The sequence below is a fragment of the Mustela nivalis genome, assembly GCF_964662115.1.
Source record: "Mustela nivalis genome assembly, chromosome: 9".
Classification (NCBI taxonomy): domain Eukaryota; kingdom Metazoa; phylum Chordata; class Mammalia; order Carnivora; family Mustelidae; genus Mustela; species Mustela nivalis.
In genome coordinates this window covers 77,252,136-77,270,725 of record NC_139028.1, presented here as the reverse complement: position 1 = coordinate 77,270,725, position 18,590 = coordinate 77,252,136, and the positions used below count along the sequence as shown (strand labels likewise).

Here is an 18,590-nt window from a genome sequence, read left to right as displayed (position 1 = left end):
TAGTACCCCTACAACAGATTACTTTAAAGTTGCTACATATCTTTCAATAAAGCAGAGGTTTATTTCAAGATTGGCATAATAAATGTTTTAACCTGGTAGTAAAAGTTAACATGTTGGTTTTGGTAGTTTCCAGTGTGTTACCATTTGGAATATAAAAGATTTGAGTAGGTATGGCAGTTTTTATTATAGTTTTAATATTGTTTAGATTTATTTTTTTAAGCTGCAAAGGGCAGAAACCCAACTCATACTAGCTTAAGCAATAAATAGGACTCTATTGGCTTACATTACCAAGAAGATCAGGAGCAGCTCTTTTTTTGGACTGGAACTACACCACTGGTTCTCCTGGGTCTCAGGCCTTTGCACTTCGACTAGAACTTACACTGTCAAGCCTCCTGGGTCTGCAACTGGTGTGACTGTGGGTTTTGGGACTTTGGCTCCATAACCAGGGCTGGGGTGCCTGGGTGGCTCAGTTGATGAAGCATCCAAATCTTTTTTTTTTTTTTAAGATCGATTTTATTTATTTGTTTATTTATTTATTTGTTTGACAGACAGAGATTACAAGTAGGCAGAAAGGCAGGCACAGAGAGAGGAGGAAGCAGGCTCCCCACTGAGCAGAGAGCCTGATGTGGGGCTCGATCTCAGGATCCTGGGATCATGACCTGAGCTGAAGGCAGAGGCTTTAACCCATTGAGCCACCCACGTGCCCCAAAGCATCCAAATCTTGATATCAGCTCAAGTCATGATTTCCTGGTGGTGAAATCAAGCCCCACATCAGGCTCTGTGCTCAGTGGAGGAATATGCTTGAGATTCTCTCTCTCTCCCCTCAGCCCTTACCACCTCAAATAAATAAATAAATCTTTAAAAAAATTTGTTTGGCTTTGCTTTTTTTAGATGTAAGTATGCTAACATACTTAGCATATGTAGATGTAAAGATTTTAACATATGTTGCATGTATATATGTAAGGATGTGAAGATTTTGTTTATTTTCTCTTCTCTCCTGTCTGTTTTTCTTCATATTTTTGGCTTCATTCACTCTTATTTCATACAGGCTCTTTCCATGTGCCAGAGAAGATGGGCATGACAAGTCAGGTCCACATGCTTATAGTTTCCAACCCAAGTTTTAAGAGAGCCTTTCCACATAGTTCCAGCGGAGAAAATTACTGTCTGTGTGGCTAGCAGTAGCAGTAGGAAGCTGGCGGTAGAGCTCTGTGACTGGTAACTCCATCAGGATGATAGTGGTATTCAGAAATATTTCCCCAAAGAAACCTAAAGAAGGGATATAGGACACCAAAGTTATTGTTTTCACAGTCTAAAATAGTTTCTAAAAAGCAGTTAAGTATTGAAAAATGTAAAAATGAAACATTTATAGAACCCAAGAACAGTGTCCTATGTTCTATGGTTTGATTACCTTAGCTTTTGGCAACGGAGCCACAAAATATAGGGAAGGTCATGAGAGGAGGTCATGATGAGTAATAATTTTATGAAGATGGACAGCCGTGGTTTCTTTTCTTTTCTTTTTTTTTTTTTTTTAAGATTTTATTTGTTTATTTGACAGACAGAGATTACAAGTAGGCAGAGAGGCAGGCAGAGAGAGAGGAGGAAGCAGGCTCCCCGCCGAGCAGAGAACCCAGTGCGGACCTCGATCCCAGGACCCTGAGACCATGACCTGAGCCAAAGGCAGAGGCTTTAACCCACTGAGCCACTCAGGAGTCCCTGGATAGCCGTGGTTTCTTTCTTTCTTTTTTTTTTTTTAAAGATTTTATTTATTTGACAGAGAGAAATCACAAGTAGTCGGAGAGGCAGGCAGAGAGAGAGAGGGAAGCAGGCTCCCCGCTGAGCAGAGAGCCCGATGCGGGACTCAATCCCAGGACCCTGAGATCATGACCTGAGCCGAAGGCAGCGGCTCAACCCACTGAGCCACCCAGGCGCCCCCAGCTGTGGTTACTTATAGAACATTTTTGCTTGTTAACATTGTGGTAAATTTGAAGGTGTCATGGGCAATGAGTTTCTGTGAAAAACCAAGGTCTCTGGCTGCACATTTACTTCCATATGAAGATAAAACCTAATTTGGAAGGGATTTCTTTTTAAGTTCAATAGTATTTTTAAGCAGCCTCTGAACTATTCCTTAGTGGATGATGTTCAGAAAAGGAAAGCTCTTAGTTCAAAACAAGATAAGGTATTAAGGAAAAGGAAATATGAAGGAAGAGGAAGACCAGAATAACGGAGTTTGTATGGAGAACTGGCTGTTGAACACTACTGACTTTTCACGGCAGTACCTGGACTTTGTAGTGCCCCTCTCTGAGGAACTGGAGTGCTTCACTCTGTGTCGGAAACAAGAATAGATGTAATTATTCCCTTTCTACAGTTGCTGCTGTGGTATAGAGACTATAATATTGATGTTCAAATATGATTTAAATAGTCATTTCAGTAAAAGTAGCACAGAACTGGAGTCCAGGCTCTGTCACCAACTGCTTGACCTTGGGTAAGGCAAATGACTTCCTTATCTTGACTCTGTTCTCTTGTTTCTGAAATGAGGGTGTTGGTCTTAATGACCGTTGAAGTCTCTTTCATTGACAGCGGTAGGCTATGAGCCTCTGAATAGCCTGCTGGGTGTTCCCCTCTATCTCTCTTGGCATTGGTTGTAGTTATACTTTGATGGCATGGGAGAGAAATTTGCTTTTGAGTGATCCCTCTGATACTGTTTAGGTGCTAAGCAGCCTTGGAAAGCAAATGAAAGATAAATCTCTTTCCTGCTTAGAACAACGTGATTTCCATGAATGTCTGTTAAGTGCCAATTTTAAAGGATTCCCATAAAAAATTATCAAAGATTTTGGTAGACAAAAATGGTGCAAAGAAAGAATATTACACCTAATGCAATGATGTCTGCATGTGTATTTCTGCCAGGTTTCAAGTGTGGATCTTTTTCTCCCTTATGAATATGCCAAAATCTTGCATCTAACAGTTCTAATGACATTTCCAAAGCTCCCATTGACACACACGTACATGCACACTCACAGTATATTATCTAGTAAAGTGGTTGTGGAATTAACATTTTTTCCTGGAAGGAAAAATATCTGATTTAATGACCAAATCATTTTAAGGCAGCACAACAAAATTTCACAGGAACTAAATCTATTTCTTCACACCGATCATGCATGTTTTACTCAAGCATTGAGTCATTAGCATGTTTATAATGGTTCTAATTTAGCACAACATTTTCTGAATTTTATCCTTGAGTCATTTACAAATTGTTCATATTGAATAAACAAAGGAAACAGATTGCATTTTATACTTAGTAATTTATCTGAAAGAAGAGGGGAGGGTTAATTGTTTTAAAGTTTTGGTCTGTTTGGGGAAGTGAGCCTGCTTTTTCATTGCTAGGCATAAATGCCATTTCTCATATTTTCGGGGATGGGGGGTGCTATGGAGGAGTAAAATGAAAAATTAGGACCAGGACAAGATTGGCCACTCCCAGAGGGGAGTGTGGAGCAAAAGGGGAGCTGGCACGAGATTATCCAAAACAGTTGGTGCATTCCTTAATGATCAAGTGCTTGAGAAGTCCAGCTCTTCCTGGCAAAGCATCTGTGTTGATGTTTATATCACTGCCCTGCTGTATGGGAAAGGCATGCTTTCTCTCGCTGCTTGGCTAAAAATAGGATGGAATATAGCATTGTATGAGATATTTTAAGATAGCAAAAACATTTAAGAGGTTAAAGGTTTGGCTCTTGGATCAAAAAAGATCAGTGATACAACTCGTGTTTCTTGCAGACTGGATTTTATCTAGAGTTTGTCAGTGATTCGAACTCTGCGAAGGCAAGTTATTCTAGGTTCATTTGGTGCAGTCTGAAACTCCCATTCTGCTCTCTTCTCTGTCAGCTTCCCAGCATGAAGAGCAGGCCTGGAAACAGCCTCTATTTATACCCCCTTGTTCGTATTTGGAAAATCAGTTGTTTCATTGGAGAGAGGGGGAGAGAGAAGGACAGCACGAGCATTCGTCAGGGAGTGTGCTTTGTACGTTATAGTGACTTCAAAATAAAACTGGCACATTTTGGTGTCTAATTATTTTTAGTGAGCTTGGAGGGTTTTAATTAAAATTTAAGAGTGCTCTTCAAGCTCTCCAAGCTCCAATTTTATCCCACTGTATTGTGGAGCACTTGTCACTGTGGAAAAATGTACAGTAACTGGCATGTGCATCTCTGTTTCCTAATGAAAAATGTGGGATGGATGATCAGCTGGAGTATAAATACATGTATATAGTCTGAACTAGTAGTAAACCAAGGCCAAAGGTACTTTTGATAATTTACCATTGTTCTTGAACACATAAAAAATTTATTGCATTTGAGATCTATGATTCTATTGTAAAAATAAAAGGAATTGATTTAATATTCTCTTAAAAGATTAAAAGCAAGAAGAAATCTACATACTGTGGTAGCAGTCATTGTTTTTTCTCACTGAAATATTTTAAAGATATTTTTCATGTCATGTTTCTAGTGTTTCAGAATTTATAACTTCATCACATTGAGGCAGAAGGAATAGTGTTTACTCACAGGTTAATTGTTTTAAAGAACCTGTGCCCTAAAATTTTTTCCCATTATTCTTTCCTCTTCCCCTATGCTGTAGTTTTAGCAATCAGTGATTTATTTATTTATTCTCTTTGGCACGTTTTAAATACTTTCACTTTGTGCGGAATAGGAGTTAATATTGCTGTGGCTTTGTTTAACTAAGAATAATTTAAAATTATTCCTAAAATACTATCACACAGGTTAGGAAATAAATATTTCACATACTCTCACTTCAAATTTCTCTTGTATGATGAAGTTAATTGTTAGCACAATAAAGCATTCTTGACTCACCTGGCCTGAAACCTTGATACTTAGGACGCAGAAATGTTACTTTGCAATCCATTATGCAGGGTATTTATTAAAAATTATTTCTGAATAGTATTTTTACTTTTTTCTTTAGAAGAAGTTTCTCGAAAAACTTAAAGTGCAAAGGAAAAGAGAAAAACAAAAAACTGTGACTGAGAATGAATTTTAACATGTCAAAGCCTTTTATGTCCTTGATTAAATTATAAGCAAGAATTATAGTGCACCTCTTGATTTTTGAATTTTGTTTTAATCACATTATTTACAAAAATTACCCAAGATAAATGTAATAAAATCCTGCATTTCACTGAATATGTATTAGTTTATGGGCACTAATCCTTTCAAAGTAAGTCGGGTTAATTTTGGCATTTTCCCCCTTTATGCTGAAATATTATGGTTTACATTCTTTTTAATGTGTACATTTCATGGTGACCTTTTTTTAAATCTTGTAATGTTGTGGTTCTTTCTCATAATTTCCAAAAAGTATGTAGTATCTTTCCTATTTTTTAGCTGAAAGCAATTCAGTCAAAATACTAAAATTTGAGTAATCAAACTCAGATAGTAAAATATGCTATGTATTATTTCATGTTTTGAGAACTGTAGAACTACTGTCTAAGTATATTAGCTGTTCTCAAGTCAGTTGCTTAGAACATATTTTTCTGTATAAAATAGTCCAAGAATATCTAGGTGATATTAGGTCCCTTCATTGCATTTGGAATCCTCCATGACTACTGAGTTAAAGCCAGTCTGTGTGGTCTTACTCTTCCCGTGTACATAATACAAACTGGACTTCTTGACTTATTCTCACCTCTTTGGTTTTAGCCTTTGTGCGTGATCAGAATGGCGTTAAGTCTGATCTGATCAATTACCTCCGTAAAGCTAGTGTCCTATTAAGGTAGTTGAAGGATGTGCCACATAAAGGATGAATCCTTTTAATTTAAACCCTTACCTGGATATTGTGTTGAGTGGGAAATTTTAAAACATAATCATTTACAACTTTATTATATATTTCCTCACTCCAAGTCAGAAATGCCTCAGGGGTAGCAGTAGTGCCCTTCACCTGTGTGGTATTTGTTACTACTCTGTATCTTCTGATCTTTCCCCCCTCATCTTACTTGCTTTTACATTATGGTATGGGGCATGCTAAAACTAATTGTGGCATGCCCTTTGAGGTTCGGCAGTCAGATAATCAGGTGAGAAAGAGGGGGGTTTTTCAAGAGACTTCCTGAGTTTTGAATCTTCCTGGAATCTCTTAGAATTGAGGTTAAATTGATAAAGCTATATGCAGTGACTTCTTTTGTCCTGTAGTGAAAAGCAATCAGTGACTGTTATTAAATATTTTCATGAGTTATAAATATAAACATGGAAAGCCTGCTTTATTTTTTTCCCCCTCAGTTTCTTCTACCGAAATGGGAACTCATATTAACTAGATTAACTCAGCATTATGTTGAGGATTAATTTTTTAATAGGAATGTGAAATGCTTTGATGTTATTAACCATTTTATTAATGAGTAGCTTTTATGTGAAGCTGTGTACACATGGTCTGATTTATGTTTGAAGTGTGTGTTCCTGTTGTCCATACAGTTCTATTTTTCTCCCATGAAGCTTCAGCATTCTTTTCCTGGAGCTCTGAAAGATTTCAGGTCTATTTATAGAAATGAGAGACATATTTTAGCCTGTTTTACATTTAGTGTGTATCTAATCCTAGTTTATGAACTTGCTCTGAATTTGTGATCATTACTAGTAAATTGGGCTTTTGTCTTTTACTATTATAATATATACTCTCAACTCAAATTTGAACCAAACAAATTATGCTTTAGCATTTATATAATTGATTATCAGTTTAGTGCAATGTTACAACGTGTATGAAAGGGTTAAAAAAGAAAAAGCACTAACAGAACTGATTGTAGGATAGGAACTTGAAGACATTTTGTTGATTATTCTTATCCATGATTTGATGTTCCATTGATTTCTCTCAGAAATTTAAAACTAATCTGTTAGGCATGGCTTTGAGGATTTATTTTTTAATTCCCAAATTTAGTATTTTCATTTCTATTACTTTAGCATGAAAACAAAATGTGTATAAAACAAAGTACATACCTTATTTTTGAATTTGAAATAAAAGCAAGAGAACATTTTGGAAATTAAATGCAAATTGACATATGTATATGCACATAGTTCCTTTTGGAAGGTCACTCAGTATCCAATTTTTAATCATGGTAGTAGAGAACTTGTTGAAGCCTAAAAAAATAGGAAAAAATAGAATAAAAGGAGGAGGGAAAGATAAAGGGAAGAGGGAAGGGAATGGGCAGTGAGATTTCACTTAATAGAACCAAGCTGACTTCTATTTAGAAAGAATTTTAGCTTCTGTGATAGCGAGCTGGAATGGTTGGTGTTCTTCATCAGCCATTTCATGGCACACTGATCTGGATTCCATCCATTCCTTGATTGATTGATCATGTCATGGACAAATGTTAATTGTTTTCACCAATACTTTCTAATGATGCAACGGTGTTCTCATTTCTTACCAGGGCTCACTGTCTTTTTTGAAAGCTTATCTAGTTTCTAAAACCCTTTGGATCCATCTTGACCTTACTGTCATTCTAAAAAATTCAAGGAGATTTAGAAGTTGGAAAAAAAAAATGAAAGGGAAAATGCTAAAGAGATAGGCACTGATATGGGAGAGGAAAGGCATTTGGAATTGGAGTAACTATTTTAAATATAATTTTAAAAAGAAGTTATCAGAATTTTGACACTTGGAATGTTAAAGTTAAATACAAGTGTGCTTTTCACAGAGGATTTAGTATTTAAATCTGCATTCCCTTTTGGAAACATGGCCTATTTGTTAAGATTTGAAGCTTAAAAAAAAAAAAATATATATATATATATATATATATATATATATATATATATATATATACAGTTGTAAGCGGTAGCTCTAGTTGCATACCCATCTGAATAGATACAAAAAAAAATCATTGAGAAAGTTTTGCTGATTATTAGGACATTCTAAAATTTAGATTTCTGTAACCTTTATGAATCTTTATAGAAACAACTATAATCACTCCCTATAGTCTAGTATGTTATTTAGATATGCAATAGGAAAAGTAGTGTTTAACTGAGTATTCCTTTATAAGAATATATATCCCTTTCTATATAAGAGAAAAGTTTTAGTAGTTTTTATTACTGAGGGACAGAGAACATTTTGACTTTATTTTCTTTGAATTTTTCTCTAAATAGGTATTTTACAAAAATTGCCATATTTTATTTCTTTTTTTAAGGACGAAGTGGTTACACTTTGATTGGTTTCTTCTCCCTTAAAGATTTGTCATTCTTCTTTGAAGAGAACATTAATTTTGCTTAGACTTTAAAAAAAAAAATCACCTGGATTGAAAGGACTAACATTTAAACTTAAACCTATCATAGAAAAAAACCCCTTTTCTGTCCTATCAGTCTAAAAAATGATAAGTGCTGCTGAATATTAATAGAATTATATTTATAATACCAAGTCAAACTTATTAAGATTATCTTTTTTCCTGGGAATAGTTCAAATAATATTCTGGTAAAAATAAATTCAGTTGTGGTATTTTGTGATGGATAAAATAATATAATTTTCTGTATCCTAGGGTTAAAAGAACAATGAAAAGTAACTTTGATCATTTTAAAATGAGAGAATTTCTCCATAAACTGGCTTTTTGGATTTGTAATATTTTAATACCTAAAAAATACATATGTAATATATTTAATCCTTACTTTTTTGCTCTAATAGATTCCTCCTGCATGGAAAAACTACTTTCAAAAGATTGGAAGGAAAAAATGGAAAGACTAAATACCAGTGAACTTCTTGGAGAAATTAAAGGTACAATATATGAAATATCAAACTTATCAGTGTGGAGAAGATGCTTACTGCTCTCTGTACCCTAATTAAATTCTTCCCTTTAATATCTGTTTATATATGAGAGGGTAAATGTATAGTGTGTCCTTGAACTTTTATTCCCATAATGTTTACAGAATGAAATTCTTGCCTTCTCTTTTTTAGTCTATAAACATATAAATTATTAGATAAATTATTTCATTAATTTATTTAACAGAAAGGTATGAAAAAGAAACAAATGTCAAAAGATGAAGGACAAATTAAGTTAAAGATAATTTTAGTCTTTCCTCTTGAAATCATAATAATGGCTTAATTTATGAATCTATATCATTAATTTGAATTTCTTCTGGTCAAAAATGGTCAAGGGTAGCACCTATAAAAAAGAGTTTATAGAATGTGTTGTACGTAATGACTTACGAGTGGATTTTGAAGCTTGGCTACCGTTTTTAAGTCCTGGCTCTGTCACTTAGCAGCTGAGTGACTTTGGGCAAGTCACTGAACTTTTCTATGTCTCTAATTCCTTGTATCCAAAATGGGAGAGTAAGAGTTTCTACCTCATAGACTCATTAAGAGGATTAATACAGTAAAACTTTGAGAACAGTTTCTGGCACTTAGAAAACACTCAGGAGGTTAAATTGTGGTTGCTGTTTTTATTAAGATACCCATAGGATCATAGGTTGATTAATCTCACCCAGATTTCACAGGATTTAACTTTTCATGACCTCTGACCCTGCTGAGGATGAGCATCTTTAGTTCTGAAGATGTGTGATTAATACTATTATTTTGAAACATGTTAAGAACCATTAAAAATTAAGTTTCCCTATCAGTCAGAAAGTGCTTCTTCTTCCCTAAATCTCTCTTGCTGATGCTTTTGTGGAGAAGAAGGACAGTATAAGTTTTGGTATCATAAGTAGAATCCATGGTCATTATTTAATTCTGTAAGGTATCTCTTACAGTCATCACTCTGATTTGCACTAACAATTTGGGAATTTGCATTAGTTTTGTGAAGTTGTCAAACACAACTTCAGGTGAATCTTCCTATTGGTCATGGATAATGTCTCATTTAAGATAAACATCTGGCAATAGCTATCTGGTGAAAATGGTATTTTTAATTTGTTACAGAAAATTGTCTAGTGTTTAGGCATGTTGTGTTCAATTGAAGTGAAGACAAAAGGTAGCCATCGCTTTCCCAGGAAATAATTAGTAACTCGTTCTATTAACTAATACAGTATTAAAATTAAGTGGAAATTGGGTATTATTTTAAATTTTACTGCTTCTGTACTATACTCACTCATAAAGGCCATTTGATATTTTGGGGGGAAAAAAACCTTAACTTACAACTGATGTGTAGAAAGAAAGTCATTAGAGACATATTCTCCATCCAGCTGCAATAACATGCTGTGTGCTACTTTGCATGTCATTCTGGGTTTTCTATCCTTTCTGAAGTCATGGGTTTTACAACAGTGAGAACAGAAATGGTTTATGCAAAGGCAAGCTTTTGCCAGCATGAATGATGGGGGTCTTGCTTTTTCTTAGTCATGTGGAAGCTAACATTTTATTATGTTATGATTCAGCATCAAATTTTTATGCTTTGGGTTATCTCCTCCCTCTTGACCCCTTTCCATCTTTCTTTCTTTTTCATTCTGAATATGAATTTATAACGTGAAAACTATACTAGCCTGAGGTGGTCAAAATGTCTTAATCTTGGGGAAAAAATGTGTAAATCTTGAAAGCAAAAACACATACAAAATTAGGCTTTTCAAATTCTTTAACTCTTTTTCTGGATTCTTTATGTGATATATGAATTTTTCACTTGTGAGCTGCTCTCAGTTTTATAAGCATAGGAGGTATGATTCTTACTAAATTTTTCATTGTTATTTACTTTACATAATTGTTTCTTTTTGCAAACTAATATTTTGTCACCATAAGTGTTATACAGAAAACATACCAATAATATAATGAGAACTGAAATAAAATTAAGTTTAAATTGTGTTCAGATAGCTTGATTCAACCACTGCTAAAACTCAACATGCATTTTTAGTCCAGGTGAGATCAGGCTAGCTAGTTATTATCCACCTAAATTAGTTATAATTATTCTGAAATTTTAAACTGATTTAAATACTATCCCCCATACATATTATTGTGGCTTATCAGGATTTTATGCCTTAAGCACTGTGCATTTTGAATACCTCTTATTTTTCCCTCATTACAAAATTTGTTGTAAATGAATTTATAGCAAATTCCCTTTTTACATATTTAGTGTAAAAATATAGAAATACAAAATAAAAATAATTAATTAGTTAATTAATTCTATGTCATGTTGCATGTCCTTTCCATTTTAATTAATACAAGTACTTGTTAAATCTTTAAAAAAATTTTTTTTTAATTTTATTTATTTCTTTGACAGAGACAGATCACAAGTAGGCAGAGAGGCAGGCAGAGAGAGGAGGAAGCAGGCTTCCCGCTGAGCAGAGAGCCCGATGCGGGACTCGATCCCAGGACCCTGAGATCATGACCTGAGCCCAAGGCAGAGGCTTTAACCCACTGAGCCACCCAGGCGCCCAAATCTTTTTTCCTTAAAGTTAGAATCATCCTTTTACTATCCTTTTATGAGCTATTCTTCCCACTTAATGATATATTGTGAATTTCTATCATTGTTATTTAAGTCATCTAAAATGCAATTTTTATTTACAGAAATATTGCATAAAGTGAAGTTCTCATAGCTTAACCAAGTCTCTTATTCAACATTGGATTAGTTTTTTATTATTTGTCATTATAAAGAAAAAGTTGAATATGGATAACTTTTTAATAATTTTTGATATTAATTAGTGGTTATTTTCTTAGAATATATTCCTAAAAAGTGAGATTCCTGGGTCAAAGCATGGGTTCTTTTTTTAAAAGTCTGGATTCATACTGCCAAACTGCCCAACAGAAAGGGCATGGTGTGCTGCTCTTAGTATCTGCAAGTGTTCTGTTGCCCTCAACAATAAGTACTATTACTTTAAAAACTTCTTGCCAGTTTTGGTAGGGGAAAAGGATACAGTACTGCTGATTTAATTTGAATTTCTTTGGTTCTTATAGAGAATGAAGCATTTGACATAAATTTATTTGTATTAAATGTCTCTTCCTTTGTGAATTGCTTATTTATGTTGTTTGTCCATTTTTCCTTTAAAGGATTTGTCTAGGTCTTGTGTTTTTGTAAGGCTCTCACTGTTTATTTTAATGGTATTAACCTTTACCCATTGTATATGTTACATTTTATCATTTTCTTTTACTTTATGGTTTTTGTTGTCAAATTGTTCCCTCCTTTTTAATGTTCTTTTATGTTGGGGGTTTGTTTAGAAAGGCTTCCTCCACTCTGCTAATATTTTGTTTCAATTCTTTGACTATATTTTTATTCATTTAACTCTTTAATTCCTCTTGAATACAATTGATGTATAATTTCAACAGAAATACAACTTAATTTTTTCCTTAGGCCATTAACCAAGTATCTCTGTGTTATTTATTACACAACCATCTTACCTCTTCTGACATGAAAAAAACATCTTTTATCATACTGATTGAGTATTTGAAACCATTTCTCAGTTTTAGCTTCTAGACTATGGATGTATCTAAACTTTTATTAGTATTGTGCTGTATTAATCACTGTAGCTTTATAGTGTCTTCGAAAAGTAAATATTATAAGACTACATTCATAATTTTCTTTAAGGTGTTTGCATACTTCTCTAAGGCTTATTTTAGGATTATTTTAATTTAATTGTCAATTAAAATCCTAAAACAATTTTTTGAAAGGTTATATTATACTTATATGAAACTATAGGATGAACTGACATCTTTATAGTATTGAATCTTTTAATTCAAAATCATTTATTCTTTTTGTCCCTAAACAATGACATATTTTCTAAATATAGATTCTGCATGTTTCTTTTGATGTTTTTGCTATAATATTTAGTATTTTTGCTTGCTCTTATGAATGAAATATTTTCATTCTATTTTCTTTTTCTTATTGTATTGAGGGATGCTCATGAATTTCACTGGTTCATTTTATAACTTTCCTCTTTATTGAACTTATTAGCTCTAGTCATACTTCAGCTGATATGTTTTCTCTTTTTTGGCAGTTATATGCACATTTTTTCATATCTTCTCATATTACACAAACCTAGAATATTAAGAATGCTATTAAGTAATACACATGATAGCAGGTATTTTGTGCAATTTTTAATTTATGGAATTGTTTTTAACATTTCACCACTAAGTATTAAGACATTTAAGACATTCTTTATTATTAATTATTAAAAATTATTAAAAAACATTCTAGTCGTAGTTTATTAGGAGTTTCCACGAGAAATTGCATTTTATTTTATGGCATATCTTATTGGTTTTTGTTTTCCAAATTTACTGAAGAAATAAACCCTGATTAGTCATGGTGTAGTCTTATTTTAATGTACCGACTAATTTTATTTGCTCATATTGCAGTTGTTATTTTTGCATCTGTAATCATAAATGAGAGTAGTTTGTGTTTTTCTTTATTTGTCCTATCTTTGTTAATTTTTATTACCAGAGTTCATGGTTGAAATGGAAAGCTTTCCTTCCTTTCCTAGGCTATGTAAAGTATTGAAAAGATAGCATGAGAATTACTTATTCCTTGAAATCCTAAAAGAATATCCTCATAAAACATCTAGGCCTAGAGTTTTCTTTGGTAATGATTTTTTTTCCTTTTACATTTTCTATTTCCCTTTAAGTCAGTTTTTCTAGGAAAACCATTTCCTAGAAAATTGTATGTTTCACTGAGATTTTCAAATGTATTAATATTGATTTTAAAGTACAAGATCTCTTATTTTAAGTTTTTTATTTACTGTTATGTATTCTGTTTTAAACTTTGCATATTTGTGTTCTGTCCCTTTTGTCCCGCAATTTTATTTGCAGCAGTTTTTCTATTTATCTCTCCTCCCAACACCCCAGTAAGTATCCATTTTGAGATTAATTTCTCAATTATATTGCTTTACAGAATGCCAATTACTTCATTTTACTTTTACCTATATTATCTCATCTTTTCTTATTTTCCTTACACTTTTTCTTTTTTTTCTGATATCCTCTAAATTCCTAAATTGAATACTTCATTTTAAACATTGTTTCTTTTTATAATAAAGGTACTGTTAGCCATGAGTATATTTGTAGAAATAGTTTTATACTTCCCATAAATTTGAGCTTTTTGGATTCTCATAGTCATTATTTTCCAAATAGTAAATATTTATATTATTTTCTATCTGATCTTATATTTACATATACATCTTTTGTATTCAAGAGTGAAATGAAGCTGGGGAAGGGAGGAAACATAGTTTCTATTACTATCATTGAAAAATTCTATGTTAGGTGCCTGAGGAAGAATTAAAGTGTTGGCAGTAGAATCGTTAAGAGCAGCATTAAAAACTGAATTTTAGGGGCACTTGTTTGGTCAGTCGGTTAACCATCTGTCTTTGGCTCAGGTCATGATCCCAGGGTCCTGGGATAGAGCCCTGAGTTGGGCTCTCTGCTCAGCAGGGAACCTGCTTCTCCCTCTCCCTCTGCTGCTCCCCTTGCTTGTGATCTCTCTATCAGATAAATAAAATCTTTAAAAAATAAAAATAAATAAGAAATAAAAAATGAATCTTAAACCCAGTGAGCTTTATATTACCACATATTTGGAAACAATATGTTAAAAATCTCTTTAGAGGGGCACCTGGGTGGCTCATTGGGTTAAGCCACTGCCTTCAGCTCGGGTCATGATCTCAGGATCCTGGGATAGAGATCCCATCAGGCTCTCTGCTCGGTGGGGAGCCTGCTTCCCTCTCTCTCTTGCCTCTCTGCCTACTTGTGATTTCTCTCTGTCAAATAAATAAATAAAATCTCAAAAAAAAAATCTCTTTAGAGTCTACTTTTTAAAAAACCTACTGGAGCATCTAGGTGCCTCAGTTGGTTGAGTGTCTGACTCTTGATTTCCATTCAGGTCATGATCTAGGGGTTGTAAGATCAAGCCCCACATTGGACTCTGCTCTTAACATGGAGTTTCTTGTCCCTCTTTCCCTGCTTCTCCCTATACTCGTGCACTCTCTTTCTCTCAAATAAATAAAATATTTTTTATAAGTGTATTCTTTTTTTTTTTAAAGATTTTATTTATTTATTTGACAGACAGAGATCACAAGTAGGCAGAGAGACTGGCGGTGGTGGGAGCAGGCTGAGCAGAGAGCCGGACGTGGGGCTTGATCCCAGGACCCTGGGATCATGACCTGAGCCAAAGGTAGAGGCTTTAACCCACTGAGCCACCCAGGCTTTATTTTAAAAAATAAAACATTTTTTAAAAATGGCTTTCAAATTAAAATCTTATTGTATAAACGAAGCAAAGTAGTATTTCTGAAACCTTTCAATAAGAGCTGGAATATTGCTAAAGTTAGAGGAACACTTGATCATAGATTTTCAATAGATCTGTATCCGGGTCTTGTCTAATATTTTTTAAAAGAAAATCCCATCCCTAACCCACCACCATATTTGCATAAGTAGCCTCCTTTCCAGTAGCAGCATTAATTTAGGCTAGAGTACTATAAATGGCATACATTTTAATAGCAGTAATCTCAAAGCAATGTTCCAACGAGGTTAATGTCATTACAAGTATTGCTAGACAACTTTATTATTAAAAGCTTAAATGAAATATAAAATGATTAGATTTTTGCCTTGGTCTAGTTGTGTCTGAAGTATCATGTTCTAATTGGGGTGCCATATTTTTAAGAGATCTGTTTTCAAATCTGGATTTATCAAAAGTTGCTGAAATGATAAACAGTCTTGAACATTTAATATGACTAGCAATTAGAGATCTAGGGAAGTTTGGCCTAGTATAAGTTGGTTGGTTGAAGCTTTGTTGAATAGAAGAGTTATGATTTGTTTTGGGTTTCAGGGGGTTAAGGAAATAGGGAAATTATTCTCAATTTACAAAAGAATTTAAGAACACTTAGTAGCTATCTGATGGGATACAGTTGGACTGAATTAAGAGAGTACCTCAAATACACCAGGTGTTTAAGAAATATTTGTTGAATGATGGGTGAATTGATAGCACAACATCTGGAGATTTGGCTGTGGAAATTTTTAAATGGAAATGTAGAGGATATTAGAGGGTATTTCCACCCTGGTGGAATATTATCTTCATGACCTCCTAAGGTTTTTTCAACAGTAATATCAGTGTTTATTGTATTTTCTTAATTATAAGACTGATATTTAAAATACTATTTTCTGTCAAGAGGTAATATAATACGAACTTTTGTAAGTTGCTTTATTGTTTATAAAGGAAACAAAGTACTAAAGCAGTTAATTATTTTATTTGATCCTCATTATAAGAATCTATTGAGAATATTATTGTATTGATTTTATATATGAATAAAATGAGACTGAGTGAAATTAAGTGGCTTGTGTGAGGTCACTAAAGAGTTGTAGAGACAGGTTCTAAGTCCTGCCTCTAAAATCTCTGTTTAATGTAATGCAGCATAATTCTCAGACTCCCCAGAATCTTATAGTTCTGCAGTGGAGAAAAGAGAAAGATATTCTTTGGGCTCTTCTCCCCCTCCCACAATATAACAACTAATACAGCTCCCCTGATATTCTTTTTTATGTAAGTGAAGCAGTATCACAAAGCAGGAAGGGGTATAGGTAATACAGTTGCTCTCTATAAAAGTATTTATCTTGATCTGAATGTGAAAGCGAGAGAGGGGAGAGTCATACGGTAGAAAGACAGAAGGTAAGACAGAATTACTGATAGGATCCACAACCCATTTGTATGTGTGTTTGAGTTGCTCCGCCAAGTGAAGATGCCAGGATAGTTATGCTTATACAACATTTCTAAATGCAATGGTGACATACCAAATGAAATCTAGAGCATTAGGGAATCAGCCTCTGCCTCCATGGACAAGCCTGATCTTCTGTGCTTTATGGAAGAGATCTTAGCCAGCCTCCCTGTTTTGCACACATGCCCCTCTATGCTGTGGCTGGCATCTCCCTGGTGTGAAGTCGCCTCACTGGGCAGTGTGCCAGAGAGACAGTATTGCTGGTTGTTTGAGTTAGCACAAACTGTTTGTGCTTGTGTTTGTCAAACATACAGATGATATGAGAGACAAAAAAATAATTATGTGATATGAACCAAATAAGGAAAATAATGTTTTCCTTCCTTGGTCACTTATGATTAATTATTGCAATATTTACATTTAGGAATAAAGGTAGATGTGCTTGTAGGTATACTCTACTGCAGCTTAGAAAAGTGCCAGTCTCTTTCTGATAGGAAGAAAGTTGATTAGAAAAAGGCTTTTATTTTTATTTTATTTTTTTAAAATTTTTTATTTTTTATAGAAAAATGCTTTTAAATGGAAAGTTCTACAAATGAGTCCCAATGTTTTTCAAAGCCGCTATTGAGAAACAATTGCTTATTATAGTTATTCAACTAGTATGTCTAAGAGGTTTGTTCTAGAGCCCAAATGTTCCTGCCATACATTACTATTCAAGGTTTTAAGCATTACTCCCTATTACTTCATTAAGGTCGGTACCAAGAGAAGTAAAATTAGAAACAGTGCTGCATCAAATAGTACAAGCATATTATAGTTGTGCTTGGCACAAATACTGAGTTAAAAGTGTGAATTTATTATACTATTGCTACTGTGTGCCAATGAAAGCCTGTTTTCGTTTTTAGTTTTGATTGAAAATGTAAATCTCTGGAAGAGAGCACAGGAACACAAAAGTCATTTTTGTTCCCCCCAGTGCATGAGAGGTCTTTGAAGATTAAATAGTATAGGTTATTCTTGAAGTAACTTAAGTAGTGCTGTTATCACCAAAGGGTCAGACTGGATCTAACAGCATTCCCATAGAATCAGTGTTCTGCATCCCAAATTACTATCTTAAATGCCAATTGTCTTTCCTAGTTTGCTCATTTTTCTAGTAAGGGCCTAAACCATTTCTAAGTACTCTGTAGTCATTCCATACATTGTCCTTTCTACAGAAAACTCTGTTTTTTAGGAATAGTAATTCATAGTTACTTGTGGTTTTGGTTATAGGCAATCACAGAAGGACTAAAGTGGTTTGCCAAGAGCTATGACTGTACACTTTACATATTACAGTACAACTATGACTGTAACTTTACATATTCATTTATAAATGAATTTTTCTTGAATTTCCATTTATAAACTTACAGCAATTTCTTCATCTGAGGGAACTTAAAAAAATCTGGAAGTGTTAGAGGGAAATCATCTGCCACTTTTCAACTTCAATAAAGTCAGCAAAGTTCACATACCTAGTGATTCTCGCTGCCTCATAGGTAAAAGAGTTGAAACAGTAATGTATTGATGTTTAGATTTCATGTATTTTGAAAATTTTAAATTGTTATTTCTAAGACAAATGCTGTATTGCTCTGAGGCCAGCGTGTGAAAGGGACTGGGAGCACAAGTAATTTTCTTCACTTTCCTGTTTGTATGAAATAATGTGGTAGAGTGTCACTATTTTCTGAATAAATCTTTGTAATTATAGAACATCAGAGTAACATTTAGAAACATAGCATCTGAAAAGATTAGGACTGAAGAAGCTTTACATATTATGTAACTAAACCTCTTATTTTCCATGTAGGGACTCCAATATCCACAAAAGAAAAGTTACCATTTTCAATCACATAGTCAATTACTAAGGTGAAAACTTAATATTCCCTCAGAATAGCATGATTAGCCCATTTCACATAGACTTTTGGTTGTGTTTTAATCAATAGTGAGTTATTATTTGTGAACCTATGAACTCCTTTCACTAACAATAAATGCATATCACAGCTATTTTACAGATACATATGCATTTTA

General features: G+C 33.7%; 1 protein-coding gene across 23 annotated transcripts in view; it reads left to right on the top strand.

The window, feature by feature from the left end:
- The window catches only part of SOX6 (SRY-box transcription factor 6), a 686,491-nt gene that overhangs the window by 417,422 nt on the left and 250,479 nt on the right, over positions 1-18,590 (top strand). For all 23 annotated transcript variants that reach the window (XM_082747252.1, XM_082747265.1, XM_082747253.1 and 20 more), the window contains one exon: positions 8,635-8,724. In XM_082747252.1, coding sequence (XP_082603378.1) covers positions 8,635-8,724 — 90 coding nt within the window. The remainder of the gene's footprint in view (positions 1-8,634; positions 8,725-18,590) is intronic.